The sequence below is a fragment of the Hylobates moloch genome, unplaced genomic scaffold (assembly GCF_009828535.3).
Source record: "Hylobates moloch isolate HMO894 unplaced genomic scaffold, HMol_V3 SCAFFOLD_6, whole genome shotgun sequence".
NCBI classification, from domain to species: Eukaryota; Metazoa; Chordata; class Mammalia; order Primates; family Hylobatidae; genus Hylobates; species Hylobates moloch.
In genome coordinates, this window is record NW_026652281.1 from 71,744,034 (window position 1) to 71,766,809 (window position 22,776).

The 22,776-nt window shown below is 41.2% G+C and overlaps 1 protein-coding gene across 2 annotated transcripts; it reads right to left on the reverse strand.

The window, feature by feature from the left end:
- Positions 1 to 1,552: 1,552 nt before the first annotated feature.
- On the reverse strand, positions 1,553 to 22,218 carry GDE1 (glycerophosphodiester phosphodiesterase 1). 2 transcript variants are annotated; one of them, XM_032157016.2, is made up of 6 exons: positions 21,808 to 22,218; positions 16,862 to 17,037; positions 10,404 to 10,509; positions 7,206 to 7,298; positions 4,395 to 4,606; positions 1,553 to 3,129 (listed from the first exon to the last, which is right to left on the reverse strand). In XM_032157016.2, exons 1-6 carry the CDS (start codon positions 22,066 to 22,068, stop codon positions 2,982 to 2,984), a joined length of 996 nt encoding a protein of 331 aa, XP_032012907.1. In that variant the 5' UTR covers positions 22,069 to 22,218; the 3' UTR covers positions 1,553 to 2,981. The 2 variants fall into 2 exon arrangements, with proteins under 2 accessions (XP_032012907.1, XP_032012908.1); XM_032157017.2 differs by having other exon boundaries at positions 16,862 to 17,033; positions 21,808 to 21,949.
- Positions 22,219 to 22,776: the final 558 nt, after the last annotated feature.

The window sequence follows — 22,776 nt, forward strand, 5'->3', positions numbered from 1 at the left end:
TGCGCCTGGCCTATTTTCTTTCTTGTCAGCCATCTCAGCCCCTAGAAGAATGTGAGGCAAAACTTGTATTGTTTCTATTTCACCATTGTATTCTCCATGCCAGGACAGAGTGTGACATACATGAGGTGCCCTATTTGTGAGATGAATGAATGGTTTATATCATGTGACTCTGCATGTGTGGCTTCTGGTAAATTAATTGATTAAGCCAGGAATTAGCGCCCTTACTCCAAGGCAGCTTCCCACTGGTTGGCCCATGTCCTGTGAGGGTGTCTGGCATGAGAGCTCTGTCATGGTGACAGGTGGAACCCGTAAACCCTACTGGTAGGGAGTTTGTGAGACCCTTTTGAGGCCCTGACCATCTTAGCATAGGATCTAAATCCTTAATTTGGCCTGGCTGAATCAAAGGCAAAATGGATTTGGGATAAAGATCAAGAGACACAGATCTCATGGCTCTTTAGAGATCTTCCCACAATACAAAGGGATTATTATTATGAAATTTTTAGAGATTGGAGTCAAACTCTGTCGCCCAGGCCAGAGTGCAATGACACGATTCTAGCTCACTGCAGCCTCAACCTGCTAGGCTCCAGTGATCCTCCCATCTCAGCCCCAATTTTTAAATTTTTTGTAGAGATGGAGTCTCACTATGTTGCCCAGGCTAGTGTTGAACTCCTGGCTTCAAGCAGTCCTCCCGCCTTGGCTTCCCAAAGTGACAGGATTACAGGCATAAGTCACCATACTTGGCCAAGGGATATTAACTCCATACCGCCCCCAAGAGAAATCCTTCCCTGCCAGTTGCCGTGTACCCTCAGAAGGTACCCCAGGGCTGAATTCAGTTCACGGAGGTATCTTTTTTTTTTTTTTTGAGACAGAGTCTCGCTCTCTGGCCTAGGCTGGAGTGCAGTGGTGCAATCTTGTCTCACTGCAACCTCTGACTCCTGGGTTCAAGCAATTCTCCTTGCTTCAGCCTCCTGAGTAGCTGGGATTACAGGCATGTGCCACCATGCCCAGCTAGTTTGTATTTTTAGTAGAGACGGGGTTTCCCCATCACGGCCAAGGCTGGTCTCAAACTCCTGGCCTCGAGTGATCCACCCGCCTCAGCCTCCCAAAGTGCTGGGATTACAGGTATGAGCCACCACACCTGGCCTGATGTATCTTCTTTGGTCACTTTTTCCTCCCTCTTTCACTCTAGTCATAACATGGCACGGAAGTACATGCAGTTTAGACATTTGTTCCACTCAATGAACAAATCTTTGTTGTTCACTTTAAAATTCAAGACAACTTTTTTGCAAATGCTGATTCAAAATGTACCAAGCCCCATCTATCTATCATGCCTATGCCAATACAATCTGTCACAAAAAAGTTTGCTTCTCATTGTCACATAGCTGTGGGGACTGGTGGCCTTCTAAAATCACTGTCCGGCTGCTGCAAGTGTGAGGCCAGCAACCCACGGCAGGGATGCAGGAGGGAAGCCATGGCTAAACTGTGGGCCTGGACAAAAGCCACAGATGGGGTTGAAAGGTGAGAAGGGGTAAGCTAGAGGAGACAGACGGCGTTGCCATTAAAAAAAAATTCAACTTCATTTTAATGTTGCTACTTAAGTTCACAATAAAATCCCTGGAAGTTCAAATTGGAAAGAGCAGAGTTGGGGTCATGGGCTCAACAATATAAAGGCAGATTCAGTGGGGGGTAAGGGTAGTGGCTCTGGGGGCAGACTGACCTAGATTTGAATACCAATTGTACCAGACTCAAGACACCTTGAGTAAGTGGTTTTATGAAGTACCTCAGTTCTTCATCAGTAGAAAGAGTGCTAACACCTCCCTAAGACTTTTGTATGGATTGAGTAAGATAATGCATGTTAAACCACTTGTATAGTTTCTGGCTAACTGTAAACAAGAAGTTCTAGTTATCTTTTTTTTTTTTTTAAGAGTCAGGTTCTCACTGTGTCACCAAGGTTGTAGTGCCATGGTGTAATCATGGCTCATTGCAGCCTTGAACTTCTGGGCTCAAGTGATCCTCCCACCTCAACCTCCTGAGTAGCTGGGAATACAGGCATGCATCACCATGCCTAATTTTTTAGAGATGAGGTCTTGCTATGTTGCCCAGTCTGGCCTCAAGTAATCCTCCTGCCTCAGCTTTCTGAATTGCTGGGATTATCAGCATAAGCCACTGTGCCCAGCTAAGTTGTGACTTTTGAGGCAACCCCTTCCCTTCCACAGAGTTTAGTTTCCTCATTTGTAAAATGAAGACAAACCTACATGCTTTTGGAAGTTTCTTCCAGTTCTAATTGCCTATGCTCTCATCTGTTGCAGCTTCCTAAAAAGCCTGGAAAAGTGCAACTCTGCCCCCTGGTGGTTTGCAGCTCTCTATTCAAGATGCTGTAAATCCCTCATTGGTTTCAAGACCTCCCTACCATTTTCGTTGCTGCTGCACATTGAAGCCTCACTGGATTGCATGGTGCCTTCCCCAAATTCCGTATGCCTTAGGATAGGATGCTTGGCACACAGTTTTCCTTTAGTGCTCCTTTTAATGATTTTATTAGTAATGCCACAAGTTTGATGTCTACAGTACATGTTAACATAGCTGAGTACAAATATTTGAAATAAGTGTGGCAAGTTTTAAAATGTCAACTCTGAGTTATCATGCATGTCCCATGCATTTACATCTGCATCTGCAAATTGTATAATTCAATCTGTGCTTATCCTCACTGGGTCTCCCTGTGTGCCTCAGCTAGGGCAAGGCAGGGGCTGTTGTGTTTTTTCAGACCCAGATTTTCAAGAGCAACAGTGTTGAACTCTGGCATTCCATGGTGCACGGTGGCAACACTGGGTTTGCTTTGGTTCAGGTAAAAATGCAATGACCAACTATTGCATTTGTGTGAGTCACCTGATTCCCCAGGGCCTGGGCTAGCACAAAGGGTATTTTGATATCCCTGTATGAGGCCCCTGGCAGTTTCTGAACCCGTTTCGTCCCAGCGTAAAAGTCTAGAAGTGAGGTTCGCAGTCTTCCACCATGCTGTCAGTGATATAGCTGGAACCAAGATGGGACTCGTAGTAACTCTTTTCATCAAAGGTATTAACAGTCCAACCAACAACCTGGATTCCTTTAGCTGACCACTTCTTCAAGTAAGCCCTGGGGAAAGAGGAAAGCCAATCCTGTTAGAAGAATAAGCAGCTGTCTCAGGAATCTATAATAGCCACTGTGTATGGTGTTCACTGCATACCAATAGTGCCCAGAGAATGCCTCCTACCTGGCCTCTGCACTGTGATCAGAGGGACTGTTCCAAAACCCAGGATGCCATGAACCTCCCTACATTGTCCCAGCTTAAAACATTTCAGTAGCTCACTAATGATCGCCACCCCCAACTGTCCTTGGCACAGCCACTGAAGGTGTGCCTGACCTGGCCCCGACCTGTCTCCTTGGCTTCATATCACACCACACTCCCCCTTTCTTTTCCGTGCTGATTAATTTTAAATTAATTGAAAGAATATTCATTTTCTTTCAATTCCTAGAAAGAACCATGCTTCTTCCTGCCAGAGCACATTACATGTATTTTTCTCTCTGATCTGGATTCCTCCCAATTCCCACTCACCCTTCAGATCTTAGCTTAACTGTCACTTCCTTGGGGATGCTGTTTCTGACAACCCAGACCAGATCAGATTACAGTCCGTGCACACTGTTCTCTCTGACATAGCCTGTATCTTAGTTTTAACTTTATATTGATTGGATTTTTATTTGATTAGCATCTCTCTCTCTCCCACTTGGCTGTAAATGTCACAAGGGCAGAGATCATGGCTTTGATTCTTTACCCACTGCATCTTCAGCTTCTCAATATGGAACCTTGCAATAGTGTAGGCACTTACCAAATATTTATTGAACTGAATCATGTATGTCTGAAATAATACTAGACTTGTAACTCTAAATGGCTGAAATATACAGATATAGAATTGCCAAAGAAATGATTCCGAGATCGCTAGCAGGTTAGGAAACGGAAATTTTATGGGGAGAGGTGGGGGAGTGCCTATAACGTAAGATGGTAGCGGGGAGGATGGTGCCCACAGGATGTCTTCACTGTGGTTCTCTCCAGGATCCTGTGTTGGCTTTCAAAAAAACCAGTCACAGAAATAAAATCCCTTTCTCAGCATAGTTTCACAGGTTCATTTTCTTTTCTTCAAAATACACTAAAAAACCAAAAATATGTGATCGACTTGGTCTGAAAACAGTGAAATATGCCTGAACTCTTCCCACCTAAGAAGTGAAATTGGCAATCCAATTTAGAGGCATGGTAAGCTTTGCAGGTCAAAACCAATTCAGGTTGTCTACTCTGTTAATCCTTCGTTTCAAATAGGAGCATTCAGGACATGTGTCTGGGTAAAATAAAAAACCTTCCAACTTACGGGGATACAAAATCCTTTTGCATGAGGAAAGCTGAAATTCCACACAGGTACCACAAGATATTATGCATGCTCCAATCGAGCAAAATGTCCATCATAACAAATATAAAATGTTTCCAGAAAGTATCATAGCGTGGTTTCCCATCTCCTGTATGGCTTAGGCTCCAAGGTCTGTGAGTTAATGCTGTTATTACATCCCGATCTGTTTGTCTCATCTGAAAAGGAATTTGGGGAAGTAAAATAATGATCATATATAAAGTTGAATACTTATTAGTTTAGATTTAGCCAATGTGCTCAACCAGATGAGGTGGTCATGGTTGGTACCCTGCCCCGCTATCTACTAAATAAGTTCTCAATCATAAACCCTTTGAGAAAATAATGTGAAGAATGTAAAGCATTAATATGTGGCACATATGAGAACTTTTTTTTCACAAACCTTAAAAACTGCAATCCTATCTTTAAAATGGAAAAATTAAAACCTCAGGATCAAATTTTAATAACGTCACGAGAATAAACTTTTAACTGGATATCAACTTAAATCCTGGCCGGAGATAATTAATTAGAAGTCAATGAGGATGGAACCAAGGTCAGTTCAAGATGGGCCATTTAGTTTTGACCCTTTCCAGAGCAAATGGCTGAAGAGTTGCAGGGGTGAGGAGGAGGATGGGGAAGTGAGGTGGGAATGGAGAGAAGGAATTGTGACGAGAGAATGGGAGAGGACAACAGAGAAATGAAGAGTTTCTTCAGTCTCTGCTCTTGTGCTCCTCTGGGGGAATGTCTTACACATTTTAAAGGACTCTGTGGTCAAGGAAGTTTGGGAAACACTGTTCCAAATGTCTACAAGCCCCATGACCCTATTCATCTCCATGACAGCTTCTATTGATAGGCTCTATCCTCACTGTAAAAATTTTCAATGTATGCTCTGTTGGTCACTGGTAAAGAATGCTATGGAACCAGCTCATTATTTTGCAAACTGGTAAATAAAAGGAAAGATTAAGCATTTATTCTGCCTATTTGGTAACTAAATAGTAGAGGAGGGAAAGTTTCTTTTTATAGATCTATTTCAGCTAATGCAAGAAGTAATAGAATTAAAATATCAACATTTTGTAGCTCCCTAGAAAATGTACAGATCTGGCCAATGAGCATCAACAGCAGCTAACAACAACAGGAGTCAACCAGATGTCAAGTGCCTCCTGACGGACAAACAACCTCACCTCTAGAGTTACCTTGCCAAGAATAACCAACCCTAACCTCAACAAGGCAAGCTTCCAGCTCTCGCTACCAGTTTATAGAAAATAAAGAGAAAAAAGTATTAAACCATATCATGGCATAATCAGCAAAATCTGGATTTGGGTAAACTCTACAAAACAATAATCTGGTTTCTTCAGTAAATACAAAACAAGGAGTCCCCCCCCAAAACAAACAAACAAACAAAACCCAAAAAAACAGAGAGAGAGAGAGACAGAACCTGCAAGTTTTAAGATTTACAGTTGCCGGCAGGGCACAGTGGCTCACACCTGTAATCACTTTGGGAGGCCGAGGCAGGCAGATCACCTGAGGTCAGGAGCTCAAGACCAGCCTGGCCAACATGGCGAAACCCTGTCTCTACTAAAATACAAAAAAAATTAGCCAGGCATGGTGGTGTGTGCTTGTAATCCCAGCTACTCAGGAGGCTGAGGCAAGAGAATTGCTTGAACCCAGGAGGCAGAGGTTGCGACGAGATGAGATCATACCACTGGGCGACAGAGTGGGACTCTGTCTCAAAAACAAACAAAAAAAGATCTACAATTGTAACACGCAGATCTTATTTGGGTCCCATTCAAATGAGCAATTTATGAAAAACAAAAAACCATTTATGACATTTCTGAGACAAGTCAAAATTTAAACACTGGATATTTGATGATATGAAGAATTTATTGTTAATAATTTTTAGATGGGACAATGGCATTGTGGCTATGTTTTTAAAAAGGCATCACTAGGTTGGTTATGGTGGCTCATGCCTGTAATCCTAGCACCTTGAAAGGCTGAGGCGGAAGGATTGCTTGAGCTTAGGAGTTGGAGAACTGCCTGGGTAACACAGGGAGACCCTGTCTCTACAAAAAATAAAAATAAAAAATTAGCCAGGTGTGGTGACGTGCTCCTGTGGTCCCAGCTACTTGGAAGGCTGAGACAGGAGGATCATTTGAGCCTGGAAGGTCAAGAGTGCAGTGAGCCGTGATCACACCACTGCACTCTAGCCTGGGAAACTGAGGGAGAACCCGTCTTTAAAAATAAATAAATAAATAAATTAAATTAAATTAAATTAAAATAAAATGGCATCACTTTTTAAAGATTCTTAATGCAATTTTATGGATGGAATAAGATTTGCTTCAAAATAACACTGGGGAGGATCAGTAGGGTTATGGGTGAAATGAGCTGGATCATGGTTAAGGGGGGGTGCACTGTACTACTCTATTTTATGCATGTTTTAGATTCTCCATAATTAAGAATTTATTTTATGAAGGTATGTTCTGCTGTTAGTTGGTGAGAAGAGGGGGCTACATAATTCTTTTCTGTTGTGAGAATTTTACCACAGTAATCTGAATGAGCCTATAAACAACATAAAAGAAGGGGCAAAAGAGGAATAATGGCATTCTGTAAGGGGTATCAGTACATTCCCCTTCTGGAATTTCTCTTGTTAATTTAAAAGGGGGCTTCTCAACTGTGACCTTGACGCAGTTCAATTTAATAGGCATCTATCCTGTGCTTACGCAGCCCATTGCAATTATCTACACCAGCTCACCTAATACGTACAAGAAAAATCCCAAATGTTACCTTATAGATAACTTCTGGCAAGAAAGAACAGACCACACTATTATTGTACAGTTGAGGAAATTCCATATACATTTTCTTTAGAGCCTCAGTAGCCTGTAAAATAAAGAGATTCATATATTTAAAATTGATTAAAATGTGATAGATAGCCTCAGCCAATAACTATCATATATTAAGTACAACCCTATGGAATAAAACAGAAGTTTACTAGAAATGGAGGTGCTGAAAGTATTGGCAGAATCTATTATCCACTGGGATGCATTTTAAACTCACACCAGCAGCAAACAAGGAAGAAGGTGGAGTACTGCTGCTTTACTCCTTCTGAGGGCCTCACCCCTTTTGTCATACTTTTGAAAAGTGTGGTAAGCCATAAGCCAGATGAGGCCAGAGGCAAAATTTTCCTTGCCTTATACCCTAGTTTAGCCAGTATGAAAAGTCTTTTCATACCCACAAGCTCTATCACTGTGCCTCTTCCAAATGAAACATGAGCCAGCCAGTCTGGGAACTACAGAGGGTAGACTTCTCAGTCCAGGGGACTGAGAGGACGTATTACCCATCACCAGTATGGAGGGAGAAGCAATGGGGCAAGGGTAGGAGGGACTGGGAAGAGTTAAGGGGCTCCCAATTCTTCCCAAGGTGAATGGAAGTTTCTTTTTATAGTAGTCTAGCTACGAAATGAAGAAGACATGATAGAATTTAAGTATTATTTGGTAACCCCTAGTGAAGTGACATCAATAGCAGCTAACAACAAGAAAGTCACCAGCCATGTAGGACGCAATGCTGCTGCTGCATAATTTGTGAAACACTGCTAATTTTTGGAATGTCACACATACCCCTAACCAAATATGATGGGCAAAATGCATTCTCCCACCAAAATAAAAAAAAACACAAATTATCCATATCATGCCTCCTCTTCACTAATGCAACTGAAGGTAAGCTATAGAAAGCTGTTTTTTCTTTCTTTTTTTTTTTTTTTTGCTGTTTGAACAAAGACATGCACTATAAACTCTTTGCTTTTACATTATTTAATTTTCACAACAACCCTATGTGGTAACTGCTTTTAGTATCCCCATTTTACCCATGAAAAAACTGAAGCTCATCAAAGTTAAGGTTACCCTGTAGTAAGAGCTCAGTCAAAGACTATTGGAGTCCCAAGCCCATGATTTTGGCCACCGTGCTCTACTAGCTCCACTTTGTTGCCTACACTTGTCCCTTCTACTACCATCTTGGTGAATTAGGTCACTATGTTCTACCCAGTCTTGGCTGAACACCCATGAGCACCCATCCAGAAAACCAAATAGCTAGATTTTTTAAAAAAATGTCTACTTCTTTTTAAAAAGTATTCTAAGAGAAGGCAGGTGTGGTGGCTCACACCTGTAATCCCAGCACTTTGGGAGGCCAAGGTGGGCGGATCACTCGAGGCCAGGAGTTTGAGACCAGCCTGGCCAACATGGCAAAACCCCATCTCTACTAAATATACAAAAATTAGCCGGGTGTGATGGCACACGCCTCTAATCCCAGCTGCTTGGGAGGCTGAGGCAGGAGAATTGCTTGAACCCCGGAGGCAGAGGTTGCAGTGAGCCGAGATCGCACCAATGCACTCCAGCCTAGGTGACAGAGTGAGACTCTGTCTCAAAAAAAAAAAAAAAAAAACTAAGAGAATAAGCATGAAAGTCAGTATACCATGGGTGAAATGTAGGACCTATCAGGGTTCCCAAATGCGGGCTGCAACATCAACAATGAGCACCTGAGGTGCTCATTAAAAATACATGTTCCTTGAGCCCACCCTAGACATTGTAAGAATCTCTTCCCTAGGGAGAATGGCCCAGGAATTTGTATTTTAAAATAGATATGCCAGGTGATTCTAATGCAGACCAATTGGAAAACCTAGATGTATACAACTATCAGTTTACCAGAATAATACATTAGTTACCATTCTCTTCCTTCTTCAAAAAGAAGAGTTAACTATAATAAAATTAGAGTGTATACTTAGGCTCCACATTTCAGGTTTTTTTTTTTTTTTTTTTGAGACGATGTCTCACTCTGTCACCCAGGCTGGAGTACTACTGGCACAATCTCAGCTCACTGCAACCGCCGTCTCCCCGGTTCAAGCAATTCTCCTGCCTCAGCCTCCTGAGTAGCTGGGATTACAGGTGCCCACCACCATGTCCAGCTAATTTTTTATTTTTAGTGGAGATGGGGTTTCGCCATGTTGGCCTGGCTGGTCTCGAACTCCTGACCTCAGGTGATCCACCCGCCTCGGCCTCCCAAAGTGCTGGGATTACAGGCGTGAGCCACCCCACCCGGCCCATTTTGGGTTTTAACAACTGGTTTCAATGATATCATGGGATTAATAAAAAAAAAATTGGCATCGTCAGAATTCTCAACCAGTAGATGGCCATTACCAATTATTAATATTGCTAGGGGAAAAATACTCAAGTTGCCCAAATGGGGAAAAAAGTACTTGCACTTGAAAAGCTGGTTATAAGAGAACAAATGTAATCAGAATCATATCTTCCAACTGATTTTCACTGTAATAATATGTTCTTATGAGTAAAAGTGCAGGCCCTAAAATTTAAGCAAAATTTTACCTAGGAATGTCAAACACATTTGAAGAAAATAAATGATTTTCTGATAAAAGTATAACTGCTAAAATCAATGAATAAAAAACTATACGTAAGGGATATAAATTATACAAACGGATACATCTATGTAAAAGGTATGTGTTCTGTTAACTATTAGAAGCTTTTAATATAGGAATTCTCTTTAAATGCAGTCCATAGTTGTCCATATAAGGCCCTTAACTTTTAAGCTAGATAAAATTGGTCTTGTGTACAACTTCGGAATTCCTTTTTATGAGGTTACTTGAGTAGTTTTTTCTAGAAGTGCCTTTTTTACTGTTTACTTAATATCTTTTGTAAATGCTTTATGTAAATAATAGAAACTTGACTCTTCCATTTTGTGCTGGTTATTGAATATCAGAAGTTTTGTAAAGGTTCCATAAAAGGTTAAAAAGTTCCATAATGTACTGTTTCCTTAAATGATATAGATTCCTGCATTGTACATTTCCATTAAACAAATATAATTTATAAAAATAAGTTTTAAAAAGAATAAATCACAAAATATATGTAACTTTGGAAATGACTGTCAATGAAATAAGATGTCTTTTTAACAAAGTGAAGTCCACAGTTTAAACTGTACCTTGTTTGCATGGCCTTTGACATCAAAGAAGATTGTGAGGTTATGGTTTAGGCACTCTGCAATGGCTTCCCTCAGGGTAGGGATCTTTTCATCAGGGAAATCATTCCTGTAAGAGAAGAGAAAACACATTGTAAGAAAAAAGAGAAACAGATAAACTGTATTGTAACAAACATTTTGCAAATGTCTCTCAATCAAAAGGAAAGAATGTTTTCTCCAACTTCCTTTCTTCGACCATGGCAAAGTCCAACGATAATTTAATGTAAGTTTTTTTTTTTTTTTTGAGACGGAGTCTTGCTCTATTGCCCAGGCTGGAGTGTAGTGGTGCAATCTTAGCTCACTGGAACCACCAACTCCCAGGTTCAAGCAATTCTCCTGCCCCAGCCTCCCGAGTAGCTAGGACTACAGGCATGTGACACCACGCCTGGCTAATTTTTTGTATTTTTAGTAGAGGTGGGGGTTTCACCATGTTGGCCAGGCTGGTCTTGAACTCCTGACCTCAAGTGATCTACCTGCTTTGGCCTCCCAAAGTGCTAGGATTCCAGGTGTGAGCCACCACGCCTGTCCTACTGTAATAATTTGAACCAAATTATATTCTTTTTTCCACATTTTTATTGCTATATACTTGGACATATTTTTGTGATATGTGCCTAATGTATACTGATGAAATCAGGGTCTTTAGGATGTCCATCACCCCAAATATTTATCATTTCTTTGTGTTAGGAACATCCAAATCTCCTAGCTATTTTGAAATATACAACAGATTGTTAACTATAATCACCCTACTATGTTATTGAACACTAGAATTTATACCTTCTCACTGTATGTTTGTACTCATTAACCAAATTCTCTTTATTCTCCTCTTCCCCCAACCCTATACCCTTCCCAGCCTCTGGTAACTATCATTCTCCTCTCTACCTCCATGAGATCAACTTTTTTAGCTCCCATATATGAGTGACAACATGTAATATTTGCCTTTCTGTGCCTGGCTTATCTTATTTCATTTAACATAATACCTTCAGTTCCATCCATGTTGCTGCAAATGACAGGATATCATCCCTTTTTATGGCTACATAGTATTCCATTGAGTATATTTACCACAGTTTCTTTATCCATTCATCCACTGATGAACACTTAGGTTGATTCTGTATCTTGGCTATCGTGAATAGTGTTGCAATAAACCTGGGGGTGCAAGTATGCCTTTGATACACTAGTTTCCTTTCCTTTGGATAGATACCAACTAGTGGGATTACTGGATTGTATGGTAGTTCTATATTTTTAGTTTTTTGAGAAACCTCCATACTGTTTTCCATAATGGCTGTACTAATTTACATTCCCACCAACGAATATGAGTTCCTTTTGCTCTGTATCCTCGCCAGCATCTGTTATTTTAAAAATCTTTTAAATAATGGCCATTCTAACTAGATAAAATGGTATTTCATTGTGGTTTTGATTTGCATTTCTCTAATAATTTGTGGTGTTTTTTCATATGCCTGTTGGCCATTTGTGTATCCTCTTTTGAAAAATGTCTATTCAAATTAGGATTTGAGTAGATGTTTTTAATGGGATTATTATTGTTTTTGCTGTTGAGTTCCTTGTATATTCTGGATATTAGTTACTTGTCTGTTGAATAGTTTGCAAATATTTTCTCCTATTCAACAGGTTTTCTTTTTACCCTGTTGATTGTTTCCTTTGCTATGCAGAAGCTTTTTAGTTTAATATAGTCACATTTGCCTGTTTTTTTTGCCTGTGCTTTTGAGGTCTTAGCCACAAAATCTTTGCCTAGACCAATGTCGCAGAGCATTTCCCCTATGTTTTCTTCTAGTAGTTTTATAGTTTCTGGTCTTAAATTTAAACTTTTAATCCATTTTGTGTTGATTTTCTAAATATGGTGAGAGATAGGGGTCGTTTCATTATCCTGCATATGGATATCCAGTTTACCCAGTACCAGTTATTGAAGAGAGTGTCCTTTCCCCCACTGTATGTTCTTGGTGCCTTCATGGAAAATCAGTTGGCTGTAAATATATGGATTTATTTCTTGATTCTCTATCGTATTCCATTGGTCTATGTATCTGTTTTGTGTGTGTGTGTGAGTTTTTATACCAATACCATGCTGTTTACTGTGGCTTTGTAGTATATCTTGAAGTGAGGTAGTGTGATACGTCCAGCTTTGTCCTTTTTGCTCAGTATTGCTTTAGCTATTTGGGCTTCTTTACGGCTCCATATGAATTTTAGGATTGTTGCTTTTCTATTTCTCTGAAGAATGTCTGATATTTTGATAGAGATTGCACTGAATTGTAAATTATTTTGAGTAGAATGGTCACTTTAGGAATATTAATTTTTCTGATCCATGAGCATGGGATGTCTTTCCATTTGTTTGTGTCCTCTTTAATTTTTCTCATCAGTGTTTTGTAGTTTTCCTTGTAGAGCTCTTTCACCTCTTTGGTTATATTTATTCCTAGGTATTTTATTGGGTTTTTTTGGGTAGCTATGTAAATGGGATTGCTTTCTTGATTTCTTTTACAGCTAGTTCATTATTTACGTATGGACATGCTACTGATTTTTGTACATTGATTTTATATGCTGCAATTTTACTAAATTTGTTTATCAGTTCTAACAGTTTTTTGGTGAAGTCTTTAGGTTTTTCTACATACAAAATCATGTTGTCGGCAAAGAGGGACAATCTGACTTCCTCTTTTTCCAATTTGGATGCCTTTTATTTCTTTCTCTTTCCTGATTGTTCTGGCTAGTCAATCATTCCATATTTAGCAAAATTGATATGAAGGTCGAAAGAATCATGGAGGAAGTAAATCATATTATCCAGAGTTTGCTGTACTTGGGACTGATAAAACCAAAAGCATCCAGTAAGTACAGACTAAATGCAATCATAAACTTCCCTTTTATTGCATGAGACTTTCAAACATGCTATGGTTGCTTTTAACCACAAGTAGGTTGGGCTGTAATTGTGTAAGAAGCAACAAGTAAATGGTTTGCACAAGCACTTTTAGAAAGGTTAAGACAACTGGACCACATGGTGGTGCCTAAGACATTTTTAATTCATATCCTGGTGACAAGTGAGCATTGAAAACCCAAGACTCACAGGTGACAAGAATTGAAGCACACAGATGCCTGAGCACAGAGATTAGAGATTGACGGTCTTTGGTTTCTTACACTGTATAATGGATGTTATTTTTCTGTTTTTTGTTTTGTTTTGTTTTGATTTGTTTTCCTTTTCTGGTAATTCTGTGCTTCTGACACTAGCTATAAATTGGGGTTCCCACTTCCTCCTCCTTGGGTTCAATTAATTTGTTAGAGTGGCTTGTGGAACTCAAATAAACATGTTTACAGGTTTATTATAAAGGATGTTACACAGGATACAGATGAAGAGATGCGTAGGGTGAGGTATGGGGAAAGGGGCATAGAGCTTCCATGCCCTTTCTGGGGGCTCCATCATTCAGGAACCTCCATGTGTTCAAATATAGATATTCTTGACCAAAGACCAGCAACAACAGAAATCATTTAATTTTTAAGAAATCACTGAATTTCTATTGAATTAATAACATTATTAATAAATAACCCTACTCCCCAAAGGGCCGAGTATATGCCACCTTTGGAAAACTCAGAGACTTAATTTTCAGATTGTGATTTCCCTAATAGAACCCTATGCAGGAGGAATTCTTAGGAATACATAAATCTGGCCAGGCACGGTGGCTCACGCCTGTAATCCCAGCACTTTGGGAGGCCGAGGCGGGTGGATCACGAGGTCAGGAGATCCAGACCATCCTGGCTAACAGGTGAAACCCCGTCTCTACTAAAAATACAAAAAAAAAAAAAAAAAAATTAGCTGGGTGTGGTGGCGGGCGCCTGTAGTCCCAGCTACTCAGGAGGCGGAGGCAGGAGAATGGCGTGAACCCGGGAGGCGGAGCTTGCAGTGAGCTGAGATCACGCCACTGCACTCCAGCCTGGGTGAAAGAGCGAGACTCCGTCTCAAAAAAAAAAAAAAAAAAGGAATACATAAATCTGTTAACTGTATTGTGTATTTATTTAACTGCAACTGTTTAAAATAAATAATTTTCTAAGACATAATTTTCTGATAAAGAAAATGAAAACTAAGTGCTTGATACAAAAGGAATTAGCTTTTCTCTCATAATAAAATTATTATTTAACTTAATGCTAATTCAACTGCATTATTTCAACTGTAAGATCATGCTTTAAAAAAAGGGTAAGGATAGGCCAGGTACAGTGGGCTCATGCCTGTAATTTCAGCACTTTGGGAAGCCGAGGTGGGTGGATCACCTGAGGTCAGGAGTTTGAGACCAGCCTGGCCAACATGGCGAAACCCCGTTTCTACTAAAAATGCAAAAATTAGCCAGGTGTGGTGGCATGTGCCTGTAATCCCAGCTACTCTGGAGGCTGAGGCAGGAGAATCACTTGAACCCAGAAGGTGGAGGTTGCAGTGAGCCAAGACCATGCCATTGCACTCCAGCCTGGGCAACAAGAGTGAAATTCCATCTCAAAAAAAAAAAAGATAAGGATAATTTAAACATTACAGGCAATTATCCTAGCCATTCTAATCAATTTCTATTCCCTGAGAGTGAAAGATGGGAGACCTGAATTTGTTGTTCCTTTGGCTGATCTTAGTTTCCTCCTTACCCTCCTCTCAGGACACGCATCTATCACACTGAGCATAATTCTAGAGAAAATATCTATTTCTTCCCACAACATGATCCGTAAACACAAGCCAATTACTTCATTTAGTGTTCAATCATAGAAAACACACTCCGTTCCAATAGTGGAGCAAAGACTGATTGTGTTAAAGATATTGGGATAATATGTTGCCTTTGCTATGGTGTCTTCTTAAGGGATTTTTTGAAAATCACAATTTTTTTCCTAGGATGCACAAATTCCAGAGAAATGGACTCAGTGCTCCCTTAAAGGATTTTTAAGGGTAATGATGACCCTAAACATTTTTGCTTTAAGTATTAACTTTGAACCTGACATTTTATTAGTTGCAATGTCATTATAATATTAAAACCAGCTTTTCCCTTGCATAAGCAGAACAATACAATATCTGATGACAGTCAAGAACAATTCTAGCAACTTGGACTCATAATTCTCAAGTGTTACCAATATTCTTTCCTGCCTACAGTATGATTTCCTTCGGCTGACTAATGTTTTCAGATCCTAGGAAAATAGGTCTGAATCATCTTTTAGGAAAAAGTATAACTTAATTGTTGGGTCAAATACTTAATTTTCCAAGAGAATCGATCATTGTCTGGATAATTGATATTACATGAATAACCAGTGAGCACACACTTTTCAGTACTGCAAAGATGACAAGCAGAGAGGGATTTAAATAACCACATTCCAAAGTACAGTATATTACTCAGCATACCAATTCCAAGGGTGCTTACAGCTGTAAGTGGGGAAGAGGATGTAGGTTCTGTGGTCATGCAAGTTTGAGAAAAGCTAAGTTACAAGTAAGAATCAGCTGATGTGGACTGTTTATCCACAACAGAAGTATTCACAGTACACTGTTTGATCTTATTTGAACCCTGTTTTTGTGGAACAGCTTGTAAGATTAGCTCTGGTGTATATACTTTGGAAGCTATGTGTACACTCTACCAGGAAGGAATTAAATTAGACACTGAAAGAACTTTTGCTCTTACAGGGTTGAAAGACACTAGGGGCAGCTAAAAACAGCATGATTTGGACTAAAACGGGATAGATTCTAGTTTTGGCTTCTTTATGAACTAGTTATTTGCCCTTGAGTAAATAATTTAACTTTTCTGGGATTATCTCTAAAGGCAAGATTGATCTAGATCTATAGTATCCTATATGGTAGCCACACATGGCTATTTCAGTTTAAATTTACATTTAAATTAAAAATTCACTTCCTTGTGTCACTAGCCACATATCAAGTGCTCAATAACCACAGGTACCTACCATATTACACAGTGCAGATATAAAATATTTCCATCACTGCAGAAAGTTCTACTGCAAAGTGCTATTCTAGATGATTTCTAGGATACTCTCTATTCCTACAATTCTGTGATTCCTCAGAAGTTTGTTATGAGGATCAGAAGAATTAAATGGGTTAAGTTAAAATGTGATATTACAATGCTACTTGAAGCTTTTATTGAATGTATAATTTGCTTCTTGGTACACCTGAAGGCAAGAAGATTGCCAAGCAATGGCTTTCAGCCTCATGATTCTATAATGACTAGACAGTATTATCTTGAGAATAATTCTGAAGCCAAATTTAACCTCAGTGGGAAAGATTAAAAACATAATGCCGAATTTCTGTTGTTCCTGGCACTTGCTCATTACTTAGGAGACCTATATACAGTTCAAAACAAAACAAGACAACTCTCCTGGGGCAGATGTAATTAGAAGGCACCAGTGTCTGTCATTTCCAAGAAAAGCTAAAAGATCTGTTTAAGTGACAATAAACTACTTACCTGAGTCTGTGGTTTGCTGCAGGATTCAGCTTCCTAATTTGTTCAAACGTCAAATCACACAATCGACCAGTCCCATCAGTCGTCCTATCTACTGTGTTATCGTGCATTAAGACAGGAATCCCATCAGAAGTAAACTCAATGTCCAACTCCACGCCTGTTGCTCCATTCTTAGCTGCCTTAACAAAAACATCAACAATATTGCTGTCAAATGGCCACAAACATTATTTTGCATCTAACCACCCAAAAGACCAGCAGGGCTCCTAAGACAGCTGTCCTTTTTGATTCACTTTCCTTCCACTTCCCCACCAAACAGCAATCCTGACCTGTTTCTGTTTTCTGTGTATATAACCTTACTTCAATTCCTAACTGATGGGTTCTTTAAAAACTTTAAAAAAATTTTCCCACTCTTCTTACTTTCACAGTGGAAGACTAGGAGACTTCAGGAACTTATGTTTTCTCTGGATGTTTAACTATATGGGTCATCAATGGCTTTTGAATACTTAGACAATTCCACTGTTTACCTGCACTTTTTGTTGGTACAGCAGTTCTGATGATCACCCTATGGTTGTTGATCAGTCAGATATTTCACTACTTTGGCATAAATGAGTCAGGTTTTTGTTGGTTTAATTCCACCCGCTACCACAAAGACACCACGCCTGCTTCTAGGACATATCACATTTTGTTTATGTAAACGGCACTGGCTGTTGGCCAGTAAGTTGTTAAGCTTGATGAGGTAGATTAGAATTTATCTAAAAAGAGAATTTGAACTTTAAATTATATGACTCATGCTCCTCTGGAGACACACTATTTAATGTTTGCTTCCTTGGCTTCCTCATCACAATAAAGATGTGAAATGCTCATTACGATCAAGATTTCTTTTTTTTTTGGAGACAGCCTGTTGCCCAGGCTGGAGTGCAGTGGCATGATCTCAGCTCACTAAAACCTCCACCTCCTGGGCTTAAGCCATCCTCCCACCTCAGCCTCCCAAGTAGCCGGGACTACCGGCACGTGCCACCATGCCCAGCTAATTTTTGTATTTTTTGTAGAGATGGGGTTTCACCATGTTGTCCAGGCTGGTCTTGAACTCCTGAGATCAAGCAATCCTCCTGCCTCAGCCTCCCAAAGTGCTGAGATTACAGGTATGAGCCACTGTGCCCAGCCATGATCAAGATTTTTAATTTTTTTAAAAATATTTTAAGTCATGGTCTATTGCAAACATCTACAGTAAAAAAGATATAACCTATGTGAATATTTTGACCTAATTTCCTCAGTCTCTTTCTGTACTAAAACAAAAACAAAAACTATTATTTATTGAGCCTTTTCTATTTGCCAGGCACTCTTCTAAGTGCTTTAAATGTATTAACTCATTTGATCCTCACAACCCTGAAGCAGGTACTATTAATATTCTCATTTAACAGATAAGAAAACTGAGACAAAGAAAGAGTAGGAAACTTGCCCAGGGCTGCACAAGCTAAGATGCAGAAGTTGCACTCTTATCCACTTCAGTTTTACTATCAACACTACAGATACAGCTGAAATTCTCCCTTTCATTCTCCTCCTTTCCTCTCCAGAGGTAATTACCATCTTAAAGTTGGTGTGTATCATTCTCATGTCACTCCCTTACAGGTTTTTATTTAAGTACCCATAAACAACACAGAGCACTGTGCTAGTCAATAGTTAAGATTTCAATAAATGTCAGCCATTGTTATTTATTATGTCCTTTTAAACACATCTTTAAAGGTAATATAGTCAAATTTATCAGTAATGTCCTTTATGGGTGGAGATTTTTCTGCCTTATTTAAATCTTTTCCTTTTCCCATGTGACACAGATGTACAACTATTTTGGAAAAACACATCACATTTTCCCTCTGCTCTCACAACAATCAACCCTGACTTCTGTGACCAAAAATGTGGGGGTTTTTCCCCACCGATAAGTAGTGGACACCAGCTGGGCATCCTCCGACTCAATTCTGACACTATCTACCTGGAGATAGTGTCAGATCATAGGTTGAGGGCTTGGTCCCCAAGACTGCACCCCACCCTCCTCCAGACACAAATAGCAAGCTGGGGCCTCTGGAACTTCTGACCAATTGGCTTCAAGTCCTCTTAGGTTTATTTTAGTTTTTATTTTTTTAATTCCTCTTAGGTTTTTATGGAAGCTTCATGATGTCAGCATTCCTTCCCCCAGGGTATAGGGTGGGGTCCCTCTCTGAGGAGGGTCTTAAGACTCACAATTTGAAAGACAGGGAAAGATTCCAGTCCTGCCTTGGGGTAGGTGAAAGGAGGGCAGGAGAAAGTCGGAGAGATTCTGTTTCCTTTCCTGAGGTCTGCTCCTAATGCCTAGGATGCCTAACAAAAGACTGTAGCAAGGGCTAAGAGTTATGAGCCAGGAACCATGGATGAAAACCTATATATGTGTGTATATGTGCATATATATATATATATATATATATACACACATACACAATACTTAATAGATTACAATATAGTGTAAACATAACTTTTATATGCACTGGGAAACCAAAAAATTTGCGACTCCTTTTATTACAATATTTGCTTTATTGACTATTTACTCAGGTCTGGAACTGAACTTGCAATATCTCCTATATATACTAATATGTGAATTAGAACCAGGGGTTCATCTTTTTTTTTTTTTTTTGAGACAGAGTCTCGCTGTAGCCCAGGCTGGAGTGCAGTGGGGCGATCTCGGCTCACTGCAGGCTCCGCCCCCCGGGGTTCACGTCATTCTCCTGCCTCAGCCTCCCGAGTAGCTGGGACTACAGGTGCCCGCCACCTCGCCCGGCTAATTTTTTTGTATTTTTAGTAGAGATGGGGTTTCACTGTGTTACCCAGGATGGTCTCGATCTCCTGACCTCGTGATCCGCCCGCCTCGGCCTCCCAAAGTGCTGGGATTACAAGCGGTTCATCTTTTTATCTCAATTACTGGAATAACATAGAAGTACTGGTAAAGCTGGCCAGGCAGTGGCTCATGCCTGTAATCCCAGGACTCTGTAATCCACTGAGGCAGGTGGATCACTCGAGGTCAGGAGTTCGAGACCAGCCTTGCCAACATGGCAAAACACCATCTCTACTAAAAAAAAAAAAAAAAAAAAATTAGCCGGGAGTGGAGGAGCACATCTGTAATCTTAGCTACTTGGAAGCCTGAGGCACAAGAATCGCTTCAACCTGGGAGTTGGAAGTTGCAGTGAGCTGAGATCGCCCCACTGCACTCAAACCTGGGTGACAGAGAGAGATCCTGTCTCAAAAATAAATAAATAAATAAATAAAATTATTGGTAAAGTTGAATGTATATATACATATATACATTTCTGACAGTGCTAGAATTTCTGGTAGATTATAAATGAGATATAGAAGGAAAAACTTGATAAATGTGAGTTAAGTGTATTCCAAAAACAGATACACTATTGTAACAGTGGCAAAGGAATGAAATTACACCCAGAGTACATTCTCCACACGGGCCAGAGTGCAGCTTTAAAAGTATAAATCTTGGCTGGGCACAGTGGCTCATGCCTGTAATCCCAGCTACTCGGGAGGCTGAGGCAGTAGAATCACTTGAACCTGGGATACAGAGGTTGCAGTGAGCTGAGGTTGCACCGATGCACTGTAGCCTGGGAGACAGTGAGACTTCGTTTAAAAAAAAAGAAAAAAAAAAGAAAAAAAAAGAAAAAAGGAGGCCAGGCGTGATGGCTCATGCCTGTAATCCTAGTACCTTGGGAGGCCGAGGCGGGTGGATCACTTTGAGGCCAGGAGTTTGAGACCAGTCTGGCCAACACAGCAGAACCCCATCTCTACTAAAAATACAAAAATTAGCTGGGCAGGGTGGCACACGCCTGTAATCCCAGCTACTCCGGAGGCTGAGGCACGAGAATCGCTTGAACACGGGAGGCAGGGGTTGCAGTGCGTGGAGATTGCACCACTGCCCTCCAGTCTGGGTAAAAGAGTGAGACTCTGTAAAGTTAAAAAAAAAAAAAGAAGGAAGGAAGGAGAGAGAGAAAAATAATAAAGAAGAGGATCAGATATATTTACACAGATGCAAAAGTGCCTAATCCACTGAAAAGCCCTCTCTGTAAATTGTCATTATTATGAAGCCAGGAGAATGCCAAGAGCTGGGAGGTACCAAAAGTTTCAGGAGTGCCTTGTGAAAAGGAGGGGGCAGAAACTGATATGAGTCCAGCTGCCAGGGTTGTGCGAGTGCGAATGTGTGTGTCTGGGGAAAAGGTGATAAGGAAATTACTCAAGTGATTCAGAAGACAAGCAAACATATGTCCTGTGAAGGGTGATCTATTTAGACTAACCTCAATTACTGACCAAGACCCTATTTGACCTGACCCATTTTCTGTTTCATTCACACACCAGTCTTTATTCTGTTCCTTGAAGTCAGGCCACACACTGCCTCTTCTGTTACCTGAACACCCCTATATTATTCCCATCTCAAGACCTTCTGCACCTGCCTGGCTCCTTATAATTCCGGGTTCTGTTCAAATGTTGCTTCTTCGGAGACGATTTCCCTTGACTATTCCATCTAAATAAAATAGCGTAACTCTTTCCTTCGAGTTCCCCCGATTTCTTCATTGCACCTTTCACTCTCTTAAAGTTATCTCATTTATGTGTTTACTTGTTTAAGGCTTGCCTCCCCCACTCCGATGTACACTCTGTAAACCAGGGACACTTTTGACCTTGTTCCTGGATGTAACCTCAGCGTCAGGCGCACAGAAACGATATACATATCTGCTGTTTTCTGTAAATATAAAACCTCAAGTCCGGAGATCCCTAGACACTGGGAGGGATCAAGGGCCGGGAGCGTGCCTTGTGGACGAATGAGGAAGTGGGAAGGCCGTCCTGAGAAGATCGGGGAACCCTGGGAAGGAAAAGTAGAAGTCCGAGCTCTCGGGAGGACCAAGGGGCGCGAGGCGTGGGGGTCTCACCTGCCGAATGGCCGCCAGCGTGTTCTCGGGCGCGTCGTGGCTGCCGCCGCGGTGGGCGATGGCAGAAATGCGGTCCCGGGGCTTGAGCACCTGCAGGGCCCTGCAAGAGGGCACCGGCTCAAAGCTGAAGACGCGCAGCAGAACGAACAGGCTGCCGGTGAGGAGGCAGGCATTGACGGGGCTCCGCGTCACCAGCAGCAGCACCAGCAGCAGGAAGGAGAAAGGGCCCAGGAGGCCGCCCTGGTCCTCCCACAGCCACATGCCGGCGCCCGCACCGGCACGGACGGGAGTCCCGGACCCGCCGGGCTCCTGGGGCAGGAGAGTGAGAAGCGAGGGGGAGGGTCCAAGGCACCGGCAGCAGCAAGAACCCTCTGAGGGGACCAGCGCCGCACAATGGCGGCAGCGGACACATCCAGAGAGGGAGTAGGCCGCCCAGCCAATCAGGGATGGGGATTCGCAGCGCTAGTGGGCGGAGCCGCTCCATGGCAACGGGGGCGGGCCCAGGCCCCAGGCCCCCAGCCTCACGTTCCAAACCCAAAGTGGGTTAGGGTTTTCCGGGGTCTGAACTTCAACCTGGGCAGACTCCTAGGCGAAAAAAGGAGGGATAACAACCGTCCTAAAGCTGTAGGACTGGAAGGGATTTTAGTGACTCCTTTATCTGCCCTTGAGGAAACAATTCCAGGGAACTTGGAGAGGCAGGATGCTTAGACTATCAATTCAATCTAATTCAATTCAATTCAGTTCAGTTCAGTTCAGTTCAATTCAAGATGTGCCAAATACCGGTCCAGGTGCTCTGGACACAGTTGAACAGGACCTACAGGGTTTTTGCTCTTATGGGACTCACATTCTCGTGGGGGGAAATAAAAGTTAGCAAGTACACCTAACGTTTACAGAGCATTTATCGTGTCCCAGGTACTTGGTGAGCAAATACTTTATATGCTTATCTCATTCTCAATACAGCCTAACAGT

Bases quoted from the DNA above. Each gene is read 5' to 3' on its own strand.
- GDE1 (XM_032157016.2), bottom strand. From the start codon at position 22,068: ATGTGGCTGTGGGAGGACCAGGGCGGCCTCCTGGGCCCTTTCTCCTTC. The intron at 17,038-21,807 runs GTGAGACCCCCA...GTTTTTGTTAAG, and splicing joins CGCTGGCGGCCATTCGGCAG to GCAGCTAAGAATGGAGCAAC. The intron at 4,607-7,205 runs GTAACATTTGGG...ATTCCTTTTCAG, and splicing joins TGCCAGAAGTTATCTATAAG to ATGAGACAAACAGATCGGGA.